The sequence below is a fragment of the Peromyscus eremicus genome, chromosome 3 (assembly GCF_949786415.1).
Source record: "Peromyscus eremicus chromosome 3, PerEre_H2_v1, whole genome shotgun sequence".
Taxonomy (NCBI): domain Eukaryota; kingdom Metazoa; phylum Chordata; class Mammalia; order Rodentia; family Cricetidae; genus Peromyscus; species Peromyscus eremicus.
In genome coordinates this window covers 138,112,541-138,131,179 of record NC_081418.1, presented here as the reverse complement: position 1 = coordinate 138,131,179, position 18,639 = coordinate 138,112,541, and the positions used below count along the sequence as shown (strand labels likewise).

Sequence of the window (18,639 nt, the reverse complement as noted above, 5' to 3'; positions counted from 1 at the left end):
TCGTACCTTCTAGGCATGAGCACCCTTGTGGGGGATGGCACCTCCTCCCTTCTTAGTGTCCAGCCATGCAGGGGACTACAGGCCATGTTAACAGGTGAAGAGATGCGGGCTTCTGAGAAAGCTGAGGGCCTAGGAACAGCGTGCAACAGGGCAGCCACCCTGGACAGGGTGCCCTCTCATCCTAGGGCAATGGACCCAATTTTAAGGGCTATGTTGGGACACAGGGTAGGCAGCAAGTAGTCCTTGCCCCTCGCTCTGTAGGACCAGCGTCTTTCTGCACCCCTCAGCAGGCTTTGAAGCAGGACAGATGCAGATTCTAGTGTTCACACTGGGTCGTTCTTGAGTCCTGCCAACCCCATGGAAAGAGCGAGGTGCTGAGTGGAGCTGGTCCCATATGCCAGACCCCAAAGTCCCATCAGATGAGTCACACTCCAACAAAGCCAGCCACAACCATCCCAGAGACAAGAGGACAGCAAGCCTTTAGTGCTTTTGGTGGGAGGTGGTGACTGGGTTTTGCCCCCACCTAGGCCCTTAACCCACAGAGCAGTGACAGGTGCTGTCCCCGGGCCTTATGGGATTGCCCTTGAGGGGTTTGTTTCAAGACACACAGATACTGAAACACAACTGGGCTCACGCTGTACCGCTAGGGGATGTGGAGGGATAGGGGAAGGGGTGACAGTGGTGTCTGAAGAGACTTGACATTCTCGAGTCATAGTGAAGAGCAGCAGCTTCAGGAACATGGGTCCCCCTCCCCCAGCACAGCATTCTGCACGTTTGTCTGTACAGAACCAGCCCGTGTTGGAATCATCAAAATGTAACTGGGTTGTGGCGTTCAGGTGCTTTACGCAATGTTTATTTGGAGGAGAATTAGGCTTAGAAATATGGGTGTGATCTTCCTGTCACCTATAAGCTGGGGACTGTGAAGTGGAGCTGTGAAGAAATTGGAGGCTTGTGAGAAAAACAGCATCCAGTGAAGAATGACCAAGGAACTGTTCTGTTCAGCTTGAAATTCTGAACACACTCAACATGAGGCAGAGCTGCTGTGGTTACCTGGGACTCAGGCTGGGTTATGAGAAGTGTGAGCTCTGAGTGTGGGGGTGGGGGTGAGGGAGAGGTATCTTTGTCTCTGCTGGCTGTCCCTAGTTAGAGTGACTTTCAGTGTGAGACAGATGAGCAGCAGAGGGTGACTTAGAGGTGAAAGATGTAAAAGCCCTTTCCTAGACCAGGAGGAGACTTGGGAGAGAGCGTCGCTAAGTACACATGTTCAAATATTTAAAGGCCTGTCACACTTGTTCCTGGTGAGCTTCTTGGAAGTGAGGACTGATGCATGTTAGCCACAGGGAAGCGGGATCTGAAGTTAATAGACTCCTTCCCTGGAGTTATGTGGAGGAACTGGAATATGCACCGCAGGCCAGCACTCAGATCCTGGGGCCTTGCATGGCTGCCTCCCCTCTGGCCCTACCAAGCTGCCACAGCCAGCCATCCTCCTGCCGCCTGGGTGACTTTGGCAGAAGTCTCTGACTTTGTCCTTTCTTTTCCCTGGGTATGGAATTGGAAGCGTGCTCCACGGCTCCCCTCCACACCAGCCACCAGCCCCGTCTGTCTCTCTTTATGGCTATGAGAATGAATGAGCTGCAGAGCCCTTGGAGGGAGGGAAGAGGGCCGCTTGCAATACAAAGTAGCAGCCCCTCTTCCACCCTGGTGGATCCGCTCTGCTCCCCACTGCAAAGTTCTCAGCAGGTTGGCATCTCTCAGGGCCAGGCAGGCTCCTAAAGGAGCCAATGTGTCAGGCTGTGCAATTAAAACCATTTTGATTGCCTCTTTTATTTGCCATATCTGTTAATTTATTAAATGCCATTATGCCTTGGGCCTGGCCCCAGCTCATACAAAGCACTGAGGAAGCTGTGAGCCCTTGTGTTCTGATGTCTTCTGCTAGCCAAGAGGGGTTGAGGAGGCCTGGGTATGGTGCAGGGCCACTGCTGGTAATCTCTTCTAGAGCCCATGTCTGGGGCAGCCGTCTTCAGATGTAGGAGGCAGTGGGGTTTAAAAGGCTCGTGGTGTGGAGGGCTGTGCTAGGTTGGGGCAGGCGAGCACACCCTGACCAGGATAGGAGTAGCTGAGGGGGCACTGAGGGGGCCTTCTAGGAGTGGGAGAACAGGGTATGTAGGGAGCTTCTTTTTTGAGTGGGAGTGTGTGTGTGTGCGCGAGTGTGTGCGTGCTCCTGTTCCTGGGCTGTGGCCTGCTCAGGCCTCCCAGCTACCTCCACTCACTCACTCACTCACTCACTCACCCACTCACTCACTCACTCACTCACTCACCCACCCACCCACCCACTCACTCACTCACTCACCCACTCACCCACTCACTCACTCACTCACTCACTCACTCACTCACTCACCCACCCACCCACCCACCCACCCACTCACTCACTCACTCACTCACCCACCCACCCACCCACTCACTCACTCACTCACTCACTCACTCACTCACTCACTCACTCAGTCACTCTCCCACCCATTCAGTTGCTGAAGAAAAATTCAGTACCCCAAGCATTTTCTGGACCCTAGGGTGGAAGAAAATAGAAGACAGTGAATCTAGTCCCTGAAAAGAGCTGTGGTTTTGGTGAAGCCTGGGTTGGGGGCTAGCATGCACTCAGGGGACTGTCCTGGCTCCATCTACCCTGGGAGGGCCCACATTTTCCCTTGTGAAAGGCTGGAAAGGTGGAGATGATATGGATGGTATCTGTCCTGAGCCAAACTGGATGGGGATAGAAGGCCCAGAGTGAGGTGAATTTGGAGAAGTCATGGACCTGGAGAAATGGGATGCCTGTGTGAACGAACATCCTACCTGGGGGCAGAAATGTGTATTAACCTGATCTATCAGCATGGACGCCACTGAAGATGAGATATGGCATGGATATGTCAGGCCAGTTATTACTGATGCTGTGTATGAGGAATTTGCTGGCAGGGCTATCTTGGTGTGGTCACATGCTGCCTGGGCCTCAGTTTACCTGCCAGACATGCTGGGTGAGCTCCTGTGAGTTGAGGATGCCTGAGACAGCCATGAGCCCATCTCCCCTATGCTATAGGGCATGTCCTTTCCTTCTGCAAGACTTTACCAGGGCAGGTTCCAGGTAAAATGGCCCTGGAGAAGTGGCCCCAGTGTGTGGACAGGGTTGGGGTGCTATTCTAGGCCATGGAGGTACAGCATGAACAAACAGATGTAAATCTCAGCCTTGACAGGGCTGTGTACAGACATTAGGGTAGGGATGTCTCTTATCAACTTCATGTGGGTTTCTTTGCTGCCCTGAAATGAAACTCTTGAAAGGCTCTTGGTTGAGGGAGTTACAGAGGAAGCTTGTGACATAGGAGCCTCTTCGGCTTGCCCTTGCTTGGAAATAGGTTCCAACCAGGCCTGGACCACGTGAGGGGGCTGATGACCTCCCTTAGTCGGTGCTAGTATTGGCTGGATCCTGATGCCCCTGAGTCACTCTGCCTCGCCCCAGATTCTTCAGCCTTGGGCTGTATGGTAGCTCGGTCATCTCAGCTGAGACAACCCTCTGGTTTTAGAAGGGAATTTTCTCGAATGCCACTTACTAAGCTCTCTGGCACCCAGCTTTGCCAAGGCCACCAAGGCCTTATGCTTCCTGAATGGATCCCACCTTGGAGATGGGGGTGGTTCCCTGCCCTTCTGCTGCCTCACCCTGGCCATGACCCTGCTCTGACATCAGAGCTGGCTTCCTGTCTTCATGTCCTCCTACCTACCCAGGGCAGGCCTTGTTCCCTGACTCCACAGTAAACCTGTGTCTGCAGTCACCTCCTCTCTCTTGCCCACAGCCATCAGCTCGATCTGAGCTCTGGCCTGCTTCTGCCCCAGCTTGAAGCCTCTTAGGGAGCGTGTGCCGCTGCTTCCCCATCCTTTTCTGGGTCAGCAGGGAGAAGAGGAGCTCTCCGGAGTGGCAGTCGGTGTTCTCGAGGAGTTAACCGGCACCTGGCTGGAGACGGGGCTCAGGACAGGGTTTCCCAGTCTCTTTGGTACCGGGGGCCAAATAGTTCCCTGTGGTGGCCTGTCCTGAGCACCGTGGCTTTGGTCAACAGTGTCCCTTGGCCTGTGTCCTCTACATACCAAGAGCATTTCCTCTGTCCTCTCCTACTTCAGTTGTGACAACGGAAGTGTCTCCAGACATGTCTGAGGTCCCCAGTGAGCAGGACCTCTCCTACCTGAGATTCACTGGTCTAGGAGGTGAAGGCAGCGTTCCTGAACCTTGGCTAGGCCTGGGCTAGAAGTGACCAGAGTAGTGGTCCAATCTGAACCACACAGTTTAAAGGGAATCTGGCCTCAGAGGCCTACAGAATCTTAAAGGCACATAGACCCATGTGAGGAAAGAGGCATTTTGGAAAAGGGGTCCTGGCAGCTTTCTATAGCACGGACTGAAAAGCAGGGCCAGGACAGAGGAGTCTAGTATGGGTAGGGGCTGAGGCAGGATGTCTTGGTGCATGTCAACTTGGCAGTTAGGTCTCCTAGGGAGTAGCAGAAACAGGAAGAGCAGCACCTGAGTGTCCCAGCCTGGCAGTGTCTCTCACGTCTTCTCCAGTGTCATTTGCTGTACGATGAAGCCCAAGTCTTTGTTTTCTTCTTGCCTGGAGCCTCAGGTGGGGCTGGGTCACCTGTAGCCGCTAGTGGAATGTCAACTGGAGACCCCGAGGATGTGGGTCACACTGTGCATGCCCTGTGGCACAGCAGGTTGCCCGAGAACTAGGGGTGGGGGCCTGGTGGGAGGTGAGAAACCGGTATGGGGGCTTTGAGAGTCAGGCTCAGGTTCTGATGTGCTGGGACTGCCTAGATGTCAGCCCGGTGGGACCTCAGGTGGGAAGGAAGACGAAATGCAGTGTGACGTTCAGCTCTTATCCTCTAGTGGAAGAAGGTCCCTGAGCTGACATTTGTGAAGCTTAAAGACCATATTGACAGACATGGGGTGTGAAGTCAGAGAACCAGTTGGGAGAAACATGGCCCTGGGAGGCTCTGAACTGCTGAGGTTTCCCAGGGAAATGCTCCTGGTCACCACAGGAGCTCCCCAAGATAGAAGTGACCCTAGTACTTGCTCCCGATGAGTAGGATGGAGAAGGCTCTGCCTTGAGGATTCCAGGCCTGGGGTGTAGACACCATGGAGGCCGCAGCAGCAGGGGGTGGGGGCATCTTGCAGCCCCAGGAGTCCCCAGGCCAGGCTCCTCCATCTAAAACGAATACCTGCCCCGGAGGGTTTTCTGTTTCTCATTCCAGGGTCCTATTTCTTGAGCCATAAATCTTTGGTTCACAATCGTGAATTTTCCAGGGTATGATTAATGAAGGAAAAATTGAGATGGCAGCACCGAAAACTGACCGGATTGAAGAAAGTCGGGGTGACAGGCTGGATGCAAGTTTAGGGCATCGCAGGCCAACCCCACAAGCTTCTGAACCAGGCAGGAGCACCACCTAGTGGTCACAGAGGGCATTGGCACACGCTCATTCTCTCCATGGCTTTGAAGTGGTGGTAGCTCTGGGCCTTGTGAAGGCCAGAATCCTAGGATCCTTGACCTGGGTCTCACTTGAGGTCACTCTGGTGCAAAAGCCATTATGTGACCTAACTCTGGTCCCCTACAGATCCTTGAATCACCTGTGGCTTAGTAATAGAGCATGTGTGTGTGTGTGTGTGTGTGTGTGTGTGTGTGTGCGCGCTCCACCTTTCTGTTTTCCCATTTATCAGAATTCTCTGCGGTCCTCAAGGCCAGCTCACTTCCGACACTGCCTGTCTCCCACTGAACCACGTCTCATTGCTCCTGCACAGTCACCTGATGTGTGGCCACCAGCTCTCCCCAAGTCACTGCCGTAGTCTCTTGCCTCAGTGGCCTCTTCTGGGAACAGCAGCTGTGATGATTGTCAAAAACATTTGTTGGGTCATGTCATGCTCTGCCCTGGGGCAGAACACCCGCATTTTCCTACCTTCCAGGTCCTGTCCTATCTGTCCCCTGGCTGCATGGCCTCTTTTATCTTCTTCCACATGTCACCACAGTCATTCTGTGGCAGCCACACAGCAGCTTACTTCTCCTTAGCAGACAGGCTTGGTCCTAACTTGAGGCCTTTTAACTTGATCTATCCTTTTTCTGAACATCCTTGCATCTTTACTTATATGGCACACTGCATCTTTTTATTTTATCTGTGCTTGCATTGGTCATGTGTGTGCGTGCCCGTGAGCATCTTCTTTCCATCAGGCAGGCGTTGGCCAGGACTGTTCACAACTTTCTCCTTGGCCTGGCGTTTGAGAACCATGTGCCTGGTTAGAGTCTGTGGGCTGTATGAGTGAAGGAAACGTAACTCCTGGAAGCCGATGCGCTTTCCCCTCACCTTGAGTGCCTGAGCATGGATTGCCTTGTCTGTCTGTGTTCCTTCCCCACCGTGAGAGCAGCTGGCGAGCGGGAGCTGCACTCACTTCAGAGAGTCGGTCAATCAGCACAGTCCCAGCACCCAGTAGCTGCTCAGGAAATGCCTTTCAACAAACAGTGCTCCATATTTATTAGTTTTATTAGTTGGGGTTCTCTAGAGAAACAAATTATAGAACACACACACACACAGGATTTATTAGAGTGGTTTATAGACCATGGTCCAACTATTCCAATAATGGCTGTCTTCCCCATGGAAAGTCCAAGAATCCAGTAGTTGTTCAGTCTGTGAGGCTGGCTGTCTTTAGAATACACAGCTGGTCTTTAGTATACACCAGAATCCTGAAGAAGTGGGCTCTAATATCAGTGAAGGAATGGAGTGGCCAGCAGTATTGAGGGCAAGCAGGCAGAGAACAAGCACTCCTTCTTCCATGTCCTTTATACAGGGATATAGGCTGCCACCAGAAGGTGGGGCCCAGATTTAAGGTGGATCTCAAAAGATCCTCAAAAGATCTGGATTGAGAGGGAGTCTTTCCACTTCACATAATTCAATCAAGAAAGATTCCTCGCAGGTGTACCCAGCCTTTTGAGTTTTAATCTTGATGTCGTCAAGTAGACAATCAAGACTGGCCATCTAATTAGTCCATGGAAGGGCATCTGCACCCCTGAAGTTTGTAAGGTCACAAAGCCAGGGCAGGCAGAGCTGAGTGGTAAGTCCATACCTGTGACTCAAGTCCTTACCATTTACCCTCTCCCTATGTGTGGAAAATTCTTGTCTTCCACCTGCCTTGTGTCCACCCAGCCTTTGGTGACTGCTTTCTCCAGCTGGTGTCTCTGCCCAGGACAGTGATTGCCTCTTCTGAACACCTGCAGCTGTTATTTGGCACTACTGTATACTGGTAGATGCTGCTTTCTTATTGCTCCCATTCAGCTCCATTCAGAATGGAGGCCCCTGGAAGGCAGGTCTCTAATGTGGCTGTAGCTTTTCTGGTATAGGACACTGTGCTGTAGGTACTCAATAAATATTGGCTGACTGATGGATTGGCTCCTCAGACTCAGCACACTTCCCTGGAGCTCGGAGGGAGCAAAGAGTGTCGATTAAACAGAGCATAAAACAGTGCAGGTGTGGAGGCTTGCCGCTGTGAAAGGGATGCTTTCCCAGGTTTCAGTCAGAGCTCCAGGGGTGCTGGAGAAGAGGGTCAGTTTACAGGGCCATCGTGCACACAGTCGGCTTAGTTCCGTGGATGGTGAAGTGTGTTGACCTTATTGCTTTGAGAAAATACCTGACAAAAGCCACTGCAGGGGATTTTTGTGGCTCACAGTCTGAGGGGACAGCCCATCAGGGTGGGGAAGGCATGGCGGTAGGAGCATGGAGGCAGCTGATCACAGTGTGCCCTATAGTCAGGGAACAGAGAGAGAGGGATGCCGGCACTCTTGTTCCTTTCTTCATTTATTAACCTCAGACAGGAGGGTGCCGTCCACATGCAGAGTGGGTCTTCCCACCTGAGTTAAGGCTCTCTGGAAATACCCTCATAGACCCACCCAGAGGTGTGCTTCCGTGGTGGCTCCCACAAAGATGACATTGAAGATTCACCCACACGGGGAGACAGCATGGACTCTGTGTCCTGCCACTTAGCCAGCCCATGAGAACCTTTTGTTCTTTTACCCATGGACTTGCTCTTCAGACTTCAGAGAACAGTGGGTATGTGGCCCTTCTGTTCAGGGTAGTGGGAGATACCCACCGAAGTCCTGGCTCTCGGAGCCAGTGCCCCGGGCCCTCTGCCCTAGACCAGCCCTTCCTTCTCCAGTCACAGCCCCACCCCCAGCCGCCATTCTGAGCCTCCATTCTCTGCCCAGTGGAGTAAACTGAGCTGCATGTTTGTGTATTTTTTTGTTTTGTTTCCCCCTTTGTCGCATTTAACTTGCTCTTCAGAGAGACTTTGTGAGGTTTATGAAGCTGCCTCGTCCATGTACAGGAGGGGAAACTGAGGCATGCAGTGGTAAAGAGGGTGTGTCACTTTGGATCTATGATAGTACCTGCCTTTTTACAACCTTTTTGTAGCTCAGCATCAGGGGTGGGGTCTTGGGGGGTTCGGGGAGATGAATGCAGGAGCAATGTTGGTCTAACCAGCTGCTCTAACCGGCTTCTTCTCTCTCCAGCTCTGTGGCTGCGGCCTGCTTGGAGTGGGCATCTGGCTCTCCGTGTCCCAAGGCAACTTTGCCACCTTCTCCCCGAGTTTCCCTTCGCTGTCTGCAGCCAACCTCGTCATCGCCATAGGCACCATTGTCATGGTGACGGGCTTCCTGGGCTGCCTTGGGGCCATCAAGGAAAACAAGTGTTTGCTCCTCAGTGTAAGTTGGACCCCATGTTCCTTGCTTCCTGGGGCTCCCTAACCTAAGTCTGTGGAAATTGCTTCTCTAATGCTCTGTCCCTCTCACTCTTTGACATGTGGTCTGTCTGGGTTTGCTTAGGAGTAGGTGAATCCTCCCAGACCTGGGACCCCTGCCCATCCCTCATCTCCCCTCATGCTCTGTCAGCACCCGCCCCTGGCCATTGCCACTATCCCGAACCCATATTTGGACTTCTATTTCCAGTTCTTCATCGTGCTGTTGGTCATTCTCCTGGCAGAGTTGATCCTGCTCATCCTCTTCTTTGTCTACATGGACAAGGTAAGCCTTCAGCGGGGAGCAGTGTGGGAGGTCACACAGCCCCGGGGATGGGCCAGGCCGGGGAGTCGTGGCTGCAGAGCCTGCCGAGTGCTATGCAAGAGGCCTGAGGGTCCTGCTCTAGCCACTTCCCCTTCCCATCTGGAAACACTACTCCACCATTTCCAGCTGGTCTGGTGTGGGCTGGGGAGGAAAGCCCGTGGCCTGGTCTCAGCCACCTGGTGGTGTTGCCCCTGATCTACCAGGTGAACGAGAATGCCAAGCAGGACCTGAAGGAAGGGCTGCTGCTGTACAACACCGAGAACAACGTGGGGCTCAAGAATGCCTGGAATATCATCCAGGCTGAGGTGCGGCTCGGGTCTCTGCATGGCCTGGGATGGGGCAAGCCTGGGGTACCCGGGCTGTTGGGGAAAGCACTCCCACTGGGGCATTTGCCTAAACTCGAAGGGCCGGACAATACCGTGGGATAGTACTGGGGAGGGGTGAGTACAGGAGGGGCCATGACCTGCACGCAGGAGTGGACAGGCCTGAGGAACTGTAGTGAGTGGTTAAGCTTTGTGATGAAGGATAGGAGTTACCAGATCGTGTTTGCTCAGGAGACAGCTTCTGATATTGACTCCATCCCCCAATGCGTACCCCACACAGACCCTGGGAGGGAATGGCGGGTGGATGGGCTGGCATTCGGCTAGGGTCCATACCACAAAGCAAAGAACTTAAGGTGGTGGTGAGCAAGTATTGGGCCGGGCTCTCTTGCCCCACATAGTGTCCAGCCCCAAGGGACAGCAGCCTTGCTCCACCCCACTGGTCTAGGAAAGAGGAATGGTGTATTACCTCTGGGGGAGCTTGCTGCAGCTCCAAGAAGAGACAAGAAGAAGCTCCTTTTCTCCTTCCTGCTCTTGGGTGGCTGCCTTGGTGGGATTGGCCTGAAAGAGGAAAGCCTCAGAAGATGGGGCCTGCAGTGGCAAATCCGGCCTCTCTTCCTCCCACAGATGCGGTGTTGTGGAGTCACCGACTACACAGACTGGTACCCAGTGCTGGGGGAGAACATAGTTCCTGACCGCTGCTGCATGGAGAACTCCCAGGGTTGTGGGCGCAACACCACCACCCCCTTGTGGAGAACGGTGAGGCTGGGGAGCTGTGCCTCAGGCTCACTGATCCCAGAAGCCTGTGTACTGGATGGGCCGGGCTGCAGGAGTGACGGGAGTTAGTTACTGTGGGATGGGGAGAGGGGTACGCTGGAGTGAAGCCAGTGGCTGTGTGTGTGTGTGTGTGTGTGTGTGTGTGTGTGTGTGTGTGTGTGTACACGCACACACGAGCATGTGTGCTGGCACCACATTTGGGAGGGGATTAGATGGGTTGAGGCTATGCAGCTGGGTTTTGCAGGTGGAGCCTGGGGGTTGGAGGCTGATACTGGGGGTGGGGGTGGGGTGGGGGCTAAGGGGTAGTAAGGTAATAGAATTAAGAGCACAGACAGGGACTGGGGCAAAAAAATGTGGGGCCAGGCTCCTGGGAACTCAGCCTTGTGCCAGGACCTTAACCCGTGGTTCACTCCCCAGGGCTGCTATGAGAAGGTGAAGCTGTGGTTCGATGACAACAAGCACGTGCTGGGTACAGTGGGGATGTGCATCCTTATCATGCAGGTGAGGGCACTCCAGGCACACCGACCTCTGGGCGGGTTAGAGTCTGAGCAGGGCTAACCTGGTGCTTACACAGCCTTGTGTGTGAGGGGAGCAGAGTGTCCGGGCCCAGCAGTGAAGCCATCCCGGTGCTGGAGAGCTCTGAGTGAGGTCACAGGCAGTGAGCGAGGTGGCACTCAATGCTAAGTGGGGACCCTGGACTAGATGTTGGAGCCAGTGTCATCCGACATGCTTTCCATGAGAGCCGAAGATACGCAGTGCCCTGGGTCATCAGCCTTAATAATGGGACACGTGGTACCTTGGGTGACGGCACAAGTGGCCTCTGCCTGCACCTCTGTGTCTCCACCTGCTTTCAGGATTCTGCTTGAGGAGCATAAATGAGATTTAATGTCGTTTAAGATGCCTATGCCCAAAGAAATCACTTCATGTGTTCTAGAACCAAACAAGGGGTTGGCATGAGTTCTGATGCCTCCTACCACCCTGTTTCCGTCCTTGCTCTCCTACCTCAGCTCCTCTTACCATGTGGAGGGTCAGGTCCTGTATGCATTCTGCCTTTTCCCCAGGTCTCTGAAAGGTTAGCATGTGAGTAGCCTGGGGATGTGTGGCCTTCTGCACATGTGGCTCAAAGGGATTGAACTACATTCTCCTATGTCGAGTTTCAGCTGGGCGTCCAGGAGAGTCTCCTAGACTATGCTTTCTCTGTTTCCCAGCTCACTTTCCAGCACACTGGGTTATGCCCACTCTTACATTAGATTCTCTAGAACAGTCCCAAGCTTGTGAAACTGAGGTCAGACCCCAGGCCACTAGAGCATCCCTTTAAAGTCCTTTCCTTGTCTTTCAGATCCTGGGAATGGCTTTTTCCATGACTCTGTTCCAGCACATCCACCGGACGGGTAAAAAGTATGATGCCTGAGCGTTTGGCAGCGCCTGGCCCCACCCGGACACTGTACGTGCCAGGGGAGAGGACCTAAGTCTGTGTCTCCTGTCTGCCCTCCGATGGCCACCCTGCTCCATCTGCCAGCCTGCCCTCCCCTGCCCACATCCTTGGCCTTGGACCTTTTGGAGGGCAGAGACCCAGGGAGGAGGCATCATGCAGAGACCTCAGGGCTTGGGCGCCTGGATTCCTGCATCTGCATATTTGCCAAAGACACCAGGATGGGCAGGGTGTCAAGGAGGAAGCCCCTGTATTGATGGGCTTCTGCCCCTGCCCTTCCTCACGCTGACACTTGTCCCTGTGTGGGGTGGAGAGTCTGCCCCACCAAGGCCACTGCCGTCCATGGCTGCCCAGCCAGAGAGCCGGCCAGGGTGCAGTGTGGCACCACCAGGTCGGGCCCCCTGGAGCACCCTGCCTGGGTTTTTATACTATAGTGTAACTTTTTTATTTTACTCTGATTATGATTATTCAGGAATATTATCTCTCAGATAAGTTTAGGATTAGCTTTCTGATTTATAACTTTTTACTGTGTTGATTTCCATAACGGTTTGAGTTTCCTTTTCCTGTGGGTGGGGATGGTTAGGGAGAAAGGACCCCCATCCACTTTCAGTGAGGACACATCACTGTGCAACACTCATAAGGCTCTAGGGTGAGAAGTGCCAGGTTCCCCCCCCCCCCCCCCCCCCCCCCCGCAGAACTCACCTCAAAGAGAGGGTGCAGCCATGATATGGGGCCCTGCCAGGCCTGGCAACCATGGGTAGGGCCAGAAGAGATAGGTGTGATATAAAGCATGGCAGGACATCCTACTCAGGGGTAATGGGGTGGTGCCTGAGCTGGGGAGGTCACATCTGTAGGGGATGCTTAGGACGGGGTAGTGAAATGCTTTGCTGGGGAGGGGGGCGGCAATCCGACCAGTTTGTGTCATTTCCCTCCTCCTCTCTCAGTCCTCTGCAGGCTTCCTTCCTGACCCACATGCATCCTGCATCCCAGATGGTCACTCTCACACATTCCTGCTATGGATTCCTCTGGTTCAGATCCCACTCTGCCCACCCTGTTCTGGGCAGAGGAAGCGGACGTGTTCAGCTTCCCAGACTGAAACAGAGTCTCAGGACTACCAGGAGGGGAGGCAGAGTTGGCATCTGTGGCCAACCCCACCTGACTCACTCAGACTTCCCTACTGAGGGGAAGGGAAAGGGCCATAGGTCTCAGGACCCTCCCTCCTTAGGATCCATTGCTGTCCACATTGGGTGGCAGGCATCACATCCCACGTAACCTCAAAGAGACAAGATCCAGAACTCTGAGAAGTCAGGCTCACATTGCCATAGTAGTACTGGGGAGAAGGCCCTCATTTTGGACGTGCCATGCCGGCGGAGGAGATGGAGGCAGGCCATATTCCCAGCTGTAGCCGCAGTTCTGCCAGCACTGATACCCAGTTTGCCCTTCCGTGAGCAGAGTAAAGGCAAGGATGTGGGACTGGCCCAGCAGCCATCTGGGATCCAGAGTGCCACGGGCTTTTTGTGGCAGCTGCTTTCCCCCTGCCATTTGACTCCTTACCACTATTTCCCACCGGGCCAGCTCTTCCCCCACCTAGCCACACCACCCAGCCAACCTATAACCTCTCTGACTACCTTGAATAACAGACAAGGCAGGACAGGGATGTGGAACTTTCAGTGTGTCCAAGGTTCAAGTTTTGGGGGTGAGAGAGGATAGCAGGGAGCTCTAAGCAACTTGGACAGAGTTTGCCAGTTCCAGGAGATAGAATTGTGTTATTAGGGGAACGACAGCCACCTCCCTGGGGACCCCAAGATACAGAGTTCAGGTAGACCCATTCAACAATCGGAAGAAAAAAATGTGACGCCTGCTGCATAACGGGTTTGTGTGGGCGGAGTGGGTGGGTTTGTTTATACCTATCAATGGGATTTTTAACTTCCATTAATTTCAACAGTACATCTCCCGGGACACCGGGAAGGATTTAGCCTCCCTGCCACCTCAGGTCTCTAGAGTGCTTCAGGGTGGTGCTAGTCCCCGGAGGAGCCGCAGCCGAAGTTCCCCACCCTTACCTGCCCCACCTCAGCTGTCTGTTCAGCAGAGCCAGACCATAAGTCCCAAACTGCCTTCTTGCTTTAGCTGTGTGTGGCTGTGCGGTCATCTGCAGAGTCTACATGGGACAGAGGTCTCCATGCACAGGGTGGGTGTCCTGGACCCCTTGCCTGTCTCGGGGAATGGCCCCCATACACTAGACGGCCACACCAGGTGAGGCCAGCTCTGGTCCTCTTGGCTGTGAGTTCACTGAGGACAATCCCGCCATGAGACCTCCCTCACCTGCTCTTGCCTTGCCTAAGGCAAAGCTGTTTCCACCAGGTCCCCCACGAGCAGTCTGCAGACCAGACTCGGAAAGTCCTCTTGGTTTGCAGGTGACTTCAAGGAAATGCCCGACGTAGCTGTGGCGTTTCTCCACAGCCGGCTAGCAGAGGGCCTCAGTGGGCAGGGTCTGGAAACCACTCTCAGGTGCCTGACAGGTGTCAAGGCGCAAGTCTCCTTGTGCCTCTGCTCTCAGAGCTCGAACAGTGTCATCCTGTCTCTGGGCCAGTCTGGGCCAGCACCTCAGCTCTCCCCCTCGCACATGTTCTGGCCTAACTTAGAACTGAGTGGCTAAGCCTCCAGGCACTTGAAGTGGATGGAATTGTTGCCCCCTTCTCTGGCCCCCTGCCCACCCACTGGTGGAGGTGCTAAAGCAGGACATGGCACAGGAAGGGGAGCCGGGTGCCAGGTGCTCGGGGTCTGTTCCGTGCCCCTCAGCCCCTTGGTCCGGTGTCTCCTCCCATGTTCCTGTTCTCTCATTTCCCTTCCCTCCTCCATGATGGTGGGGTCCTGGCCTCCTCTCCCTCAGTGGGCATTCGGAGGAGTCCGGCCTTTGGGCCTCCACATGCCTTGCTGTCCCCGAGTGGCCAGAGAGCCAGGAGTGCACGCTTATTGGTTTCGAATGCACTTTCTGCTTGCAATGCCTTGTCTGCATCTCCTACATCCCAGGCCCTGCTTTAACGAACACCATGTTTTTAGCATGTTTTTAAATAAAAACCGATAATGTGTCAAAAGCACAAGGAGACTGTTACTCAGTGGTGTGTTTTCTTCCTGAGCCGTGACCAGGACCTGTTTCATGTAGCTGTTGGTGGAGGGACCGAGCAGAAGACCAGACAGTCCCCTGTAAGAGGACCTCATCTCTTTCTTGTGGCCCGGGTGTCAGATTTGTCAGAGTGAATGGATCTCTGTCCCCTCTGTGGAGACCTGGAGAATCCTCACACACCTGTCTGGTGACTGATGCCGAACTAATCAGGGGTTTCCAGTGACTCAAGCCTTCTGCATTCCACCTCAGTGACTGGTCACTCACAGTTGGCTGGTCCTGTGGTCAGATGTGGGAGGAGTGAGAAACAGGTCCTTCCTTCCTGTGGGGAAGGCTGTCAGGATAGGTACACCCTTGCCCCAACCCCTCCGTTGCTCCTGAAGGTTCCTTTAGAGCCTGATGCCCATGAGTGTGGGCACCTCATGATGCCATTTGGCCCAGGCAGCATCCTTCCAGGTAGCTCCAGACAGCCTCCAAGAAAGCCTGGACACAAGAGTCTGTGAGGATGGTCATGGGGGGAGGCAGAAGCATAACTTGACTGGCAGGCATGTCAGCCAATCCTGTGGGCCTCCGTGCTTCTCTGGTGTGGGAGTCTCCTGCTGCCCCAGTTGGGTTCTAGCTTTGGGGCTTTCTTAGACTGTTACAGTGAGAAATTGCGGATGAGGGCAGCCCAGAGTTCTCTTTGCCCTGGCTCACTGGGTGCCATTATCTCCAGTGAGGAGGCTGAGATGGAATTAACAAGTGCAGGAGTCTAGAGGCTGAGATAGAGGTGGGGCAGCTCCAAAGCCCTCCAGATATGTATCAGTGTCTCCCTCCTTCAAGAGAGTGGCCATGTTGACACCAGATTGTCCCAAAGCATCAACCTGCAGTGGCTTGCTTCCAACATCTCTAGGACTTTATCTCAAGTTTTGGATAAAGTCCAAAGGTCCAGCTAGAATGGCTTCTTGTGAACCTCCCCAGACTTATCCAGAGCAAGGAGCCAGATAATCTCTCAACTGTCGAGGGCTGACTGGGTCATTAGAATTGGCAAGGAAGCCACTTCTCATCTGTCCATTTGCTCCTACACCTGCCCCCAGGGTGTGGCCACGTTTGCTGGTATCTGCCAGGTCAGTGTGCTGTCTGCTGGTGCTTCATAGGTTGTAGACACAATAACCCCTTGGTTAGTACATGGGGTAAATGAGCCAAGCCAGATTAGTCAGGGGCCTTCTGGAGTCTTCTAATGACAGGTCTAAAGTTAAGAGGATGGGTCCTTGTAGATGTAACTGTCTTGTTAAATAAGAAACACAGAGCCAATGCAGAGATGAAAGCCCAAGAGGTCAGAGTGATAGCTAAGCGTTAAAAAATCTTACCCTTCCCTGCCGCTCCTGTCCTTCCCTCCGCAAGAGAGGTACTGTGTGTAAGTTTGAATTCACACTTCCTGTGTGTTTGTCCTTTTTATTGACTTTCTATTCTGCCTGCTCATTGCTTGTAAACCCAACCACATGACCTCCTCGTCACTGCCCATGTATACAGACCTCCAGGTCTTCTATGGTTGGTATTGAGATTAAAGGCGTGTGTCTCCATGCTGGTGGTATCCTTGAACACACAGAGATCTGCCTGTCATGTGATCAGGGCGTGTACTACCACTGCCAGACTTCTGCTATGGCTTGCTATTAGTTCTGACCCCCAGGCAACTTTATTAACATACAAATAAAATCACATTTCAGTACAAATAAAATATCACCATAAGTCCTAGCTCTTCTCTCCATGGGAGGGAATGGCTTAGATCCCTCAGAGGACCCCTCAATTAATCCCCCATTAGCCTTTGATGTGGGAGAACAGCCTTCCATCTGTGCTTAGTGAAGGGAAAAAAGGCCAGCTCAGGATCAATAGCTAAACAGGCCTGACAAGACCTTTTGACAGACCTCAGAAGCCAGACCAGGGTGGCACAGAAAGATGTCAAGTCACTCACAGACATGAGTTCAAACTTACACACAGTACCTACTACAAGGACTGGATGCCACAGAGCTGACCTTTGCTTACAGAGCCAGACATCTAATGGGGCCACAGGAGAGGCCACACGATTGCACTTCAGTACTAGTAATGGTATTCTCAGGGTTCAGGGTGGCCATGGGGGTCAGGCAATGACCCCCAACTTGCCTAGTGAGAGCCCTTCTAGGGGATACTGTTGAGGCTAATTGAGGGATAGTTAACTTAGCCAGGAGTGCAAGGGGGTGTCTGAGTACAGTGGGTAGAAGGGGAGTGTCTGCAGGGACAGACCCCTCTCCTCTGTACAACCTCATGAACAAGCTCAAGAGCCCAGACTTCCATGCAGGAAGAATAGAACTTCGGAGGTTTTAAGACCCAATAGAGGTGTTTAGCCTCGGCCTCCAGTGAGATGTCTGGCTGCAGATGGAATGTGGTCAGAGGGAGAGAGTAGCTACAGGGGTGTAGATGGGAGATGAGCCGGGGACTAATTAGATCTAGAGGAGAAACATCATTCACCCTACAGCGCACTCAACCGGGACAGGCGGGTGACTAATTCTTTGCACTGATAGGTGCGTGTATTAGCTACCTGGAAGGAGCACCTTAAGGAAGGAAGGGTTCATTTGGGCTCACAGTTTTGGGGTACAGCCCATCGTGGCAGGCCAGGCATGGCGGCAAGATGTGAGGGAGCGGGTCACATTGTGTTTGTAGTCAGGAAGCAGAGAGAATGAATGTTGGTGCTCAGCTAGTGCTCTCTTTTTAATTTGATCCAGGATCCCACCCATGTAATGGTGCCATCCACACTCAGGGTGGATCTTCTCTGTTACATCCTCACAGACATGTCCAGAGGTATGTTTCCATGGTGATTCTAAATCCAGTCAAGTCGACACTAAAGATGAACCATCACAAGAGATTGCATTGTCTGGCCCTGAGTGCAGGAGGTGGCAGAAGTTCCTGTGTTGTCGACATAGTTGGATCTCTAGCCTGGCTAGCTCAGTTGGTAGAGCATGAGACTCTTAATCTCAGGGTTGTGGGTTCGAGCCCCACTTAATGCAGGAAAGGTGGTCTGGGGTAAAGTCAGGTTTTTTCAATACAGTGCACTCACAGAAACGAATCAGTGACACTGCAGCTGAGCCAGCTGTTACCGCCTGTCACTCCCAAAGGAGATGGGGAAAGTCGGGAGAAGGTCACTGAGCTGTGGCTTCAGCAAGCCCTCCACAGTCCAAAGTGGGGGGGGGGCACCTCTTCTCCCTAGTTTTTATCCGGTCACATATCTCCAGAGAAGACCACGCCCATTGGACCAAGCTGCTTCAATACAATTTGTTATCGGACTGAATTCCCACATCTCTCCGTGTGTCTGTATTGAACTTCATACTTGCAAAATACTCCCACAAACATTCAGGATCCTCCTGACCCCAAACATCTTCCTTGTCTTCATGCCTCAGTTTCACCATTAGAGATATACCATAAAGAGTGGCAGGGCCGTAGTTTGGGAATTGGGAGACCTGGATTCACTTCCTGCTCTGCACCTGGTGTCCATGGGAGCCTCAGCCAATCTCTGAACTTTTCTTGATTTTTGCCATCTGCTAATTGAGAATAATGCCCATCATACATATCTATGGAAGTGACATAAAAAATCATATTCTACCAAGCTTTATCCAACATAAAGAACAAAATCATGGGGATGGGGAGATGGCCAGTAGTTAGGAACACTTTCTCCTCTTGCAGAGGACCCAGGTTTGGTTCCCAGCACTCACGTGGTGGCTCACAACCAGCTGTAATTTCAGTTCCAGGGGATCCAACACCCTCTTCTGACTTATGTGGGCACCAGGCACACATGTGGTGCACATACATTCATGCAGGAAAAACAATCATACATATAAAAGTAAATCAATCTTT

General features: G+C 53.0%; 1 protein-coding gene across 4 annotated transcripts in view; it reads left to right on the top strand.

Moving 5' to 3' along the window:
- Window positions 1-12,336, top strand: part of Tspan9 (tetraspanin 9) — a 182,266-nt gene extending 169,930 nt beyond the window's left edge. For all 4 annotated transcript variants that reach the window (XM_059258662.1, XM_059258663.1, XM_059258661.1 and 1 more), the window contains 6 exons: window positions 8,577-8,768; window positions 9,012-9,086; window positions 9,329-9,430; window positions 10,073-10,204; window positions 10,640-10,723; window positions 11,562-12,336. In XM_059258662.1, the coding sequence (XP_059114645.1) occupies window positions 8,577-8,768; window positions 9,012-9,086; window positions 9,329-9,430; window positions 10,073-10,204; window positions 10,640-10,723; window positions 11,562-11,633 (657 nt within the window). In that variant the 3' untranslated portion in view covers window positions 11,634-12,336. The remainder of the gene's footprint in view (window positions 1-8,576; window positions 8,769-9,011; window positions 9,087-9,328; window positions 9,431-10,072; window positions 10,205-10,639; window positions 10,724-11,561) is intronic.
- Window positions 12,337-18,639: the final 6,303 nt, after the last annotated feature.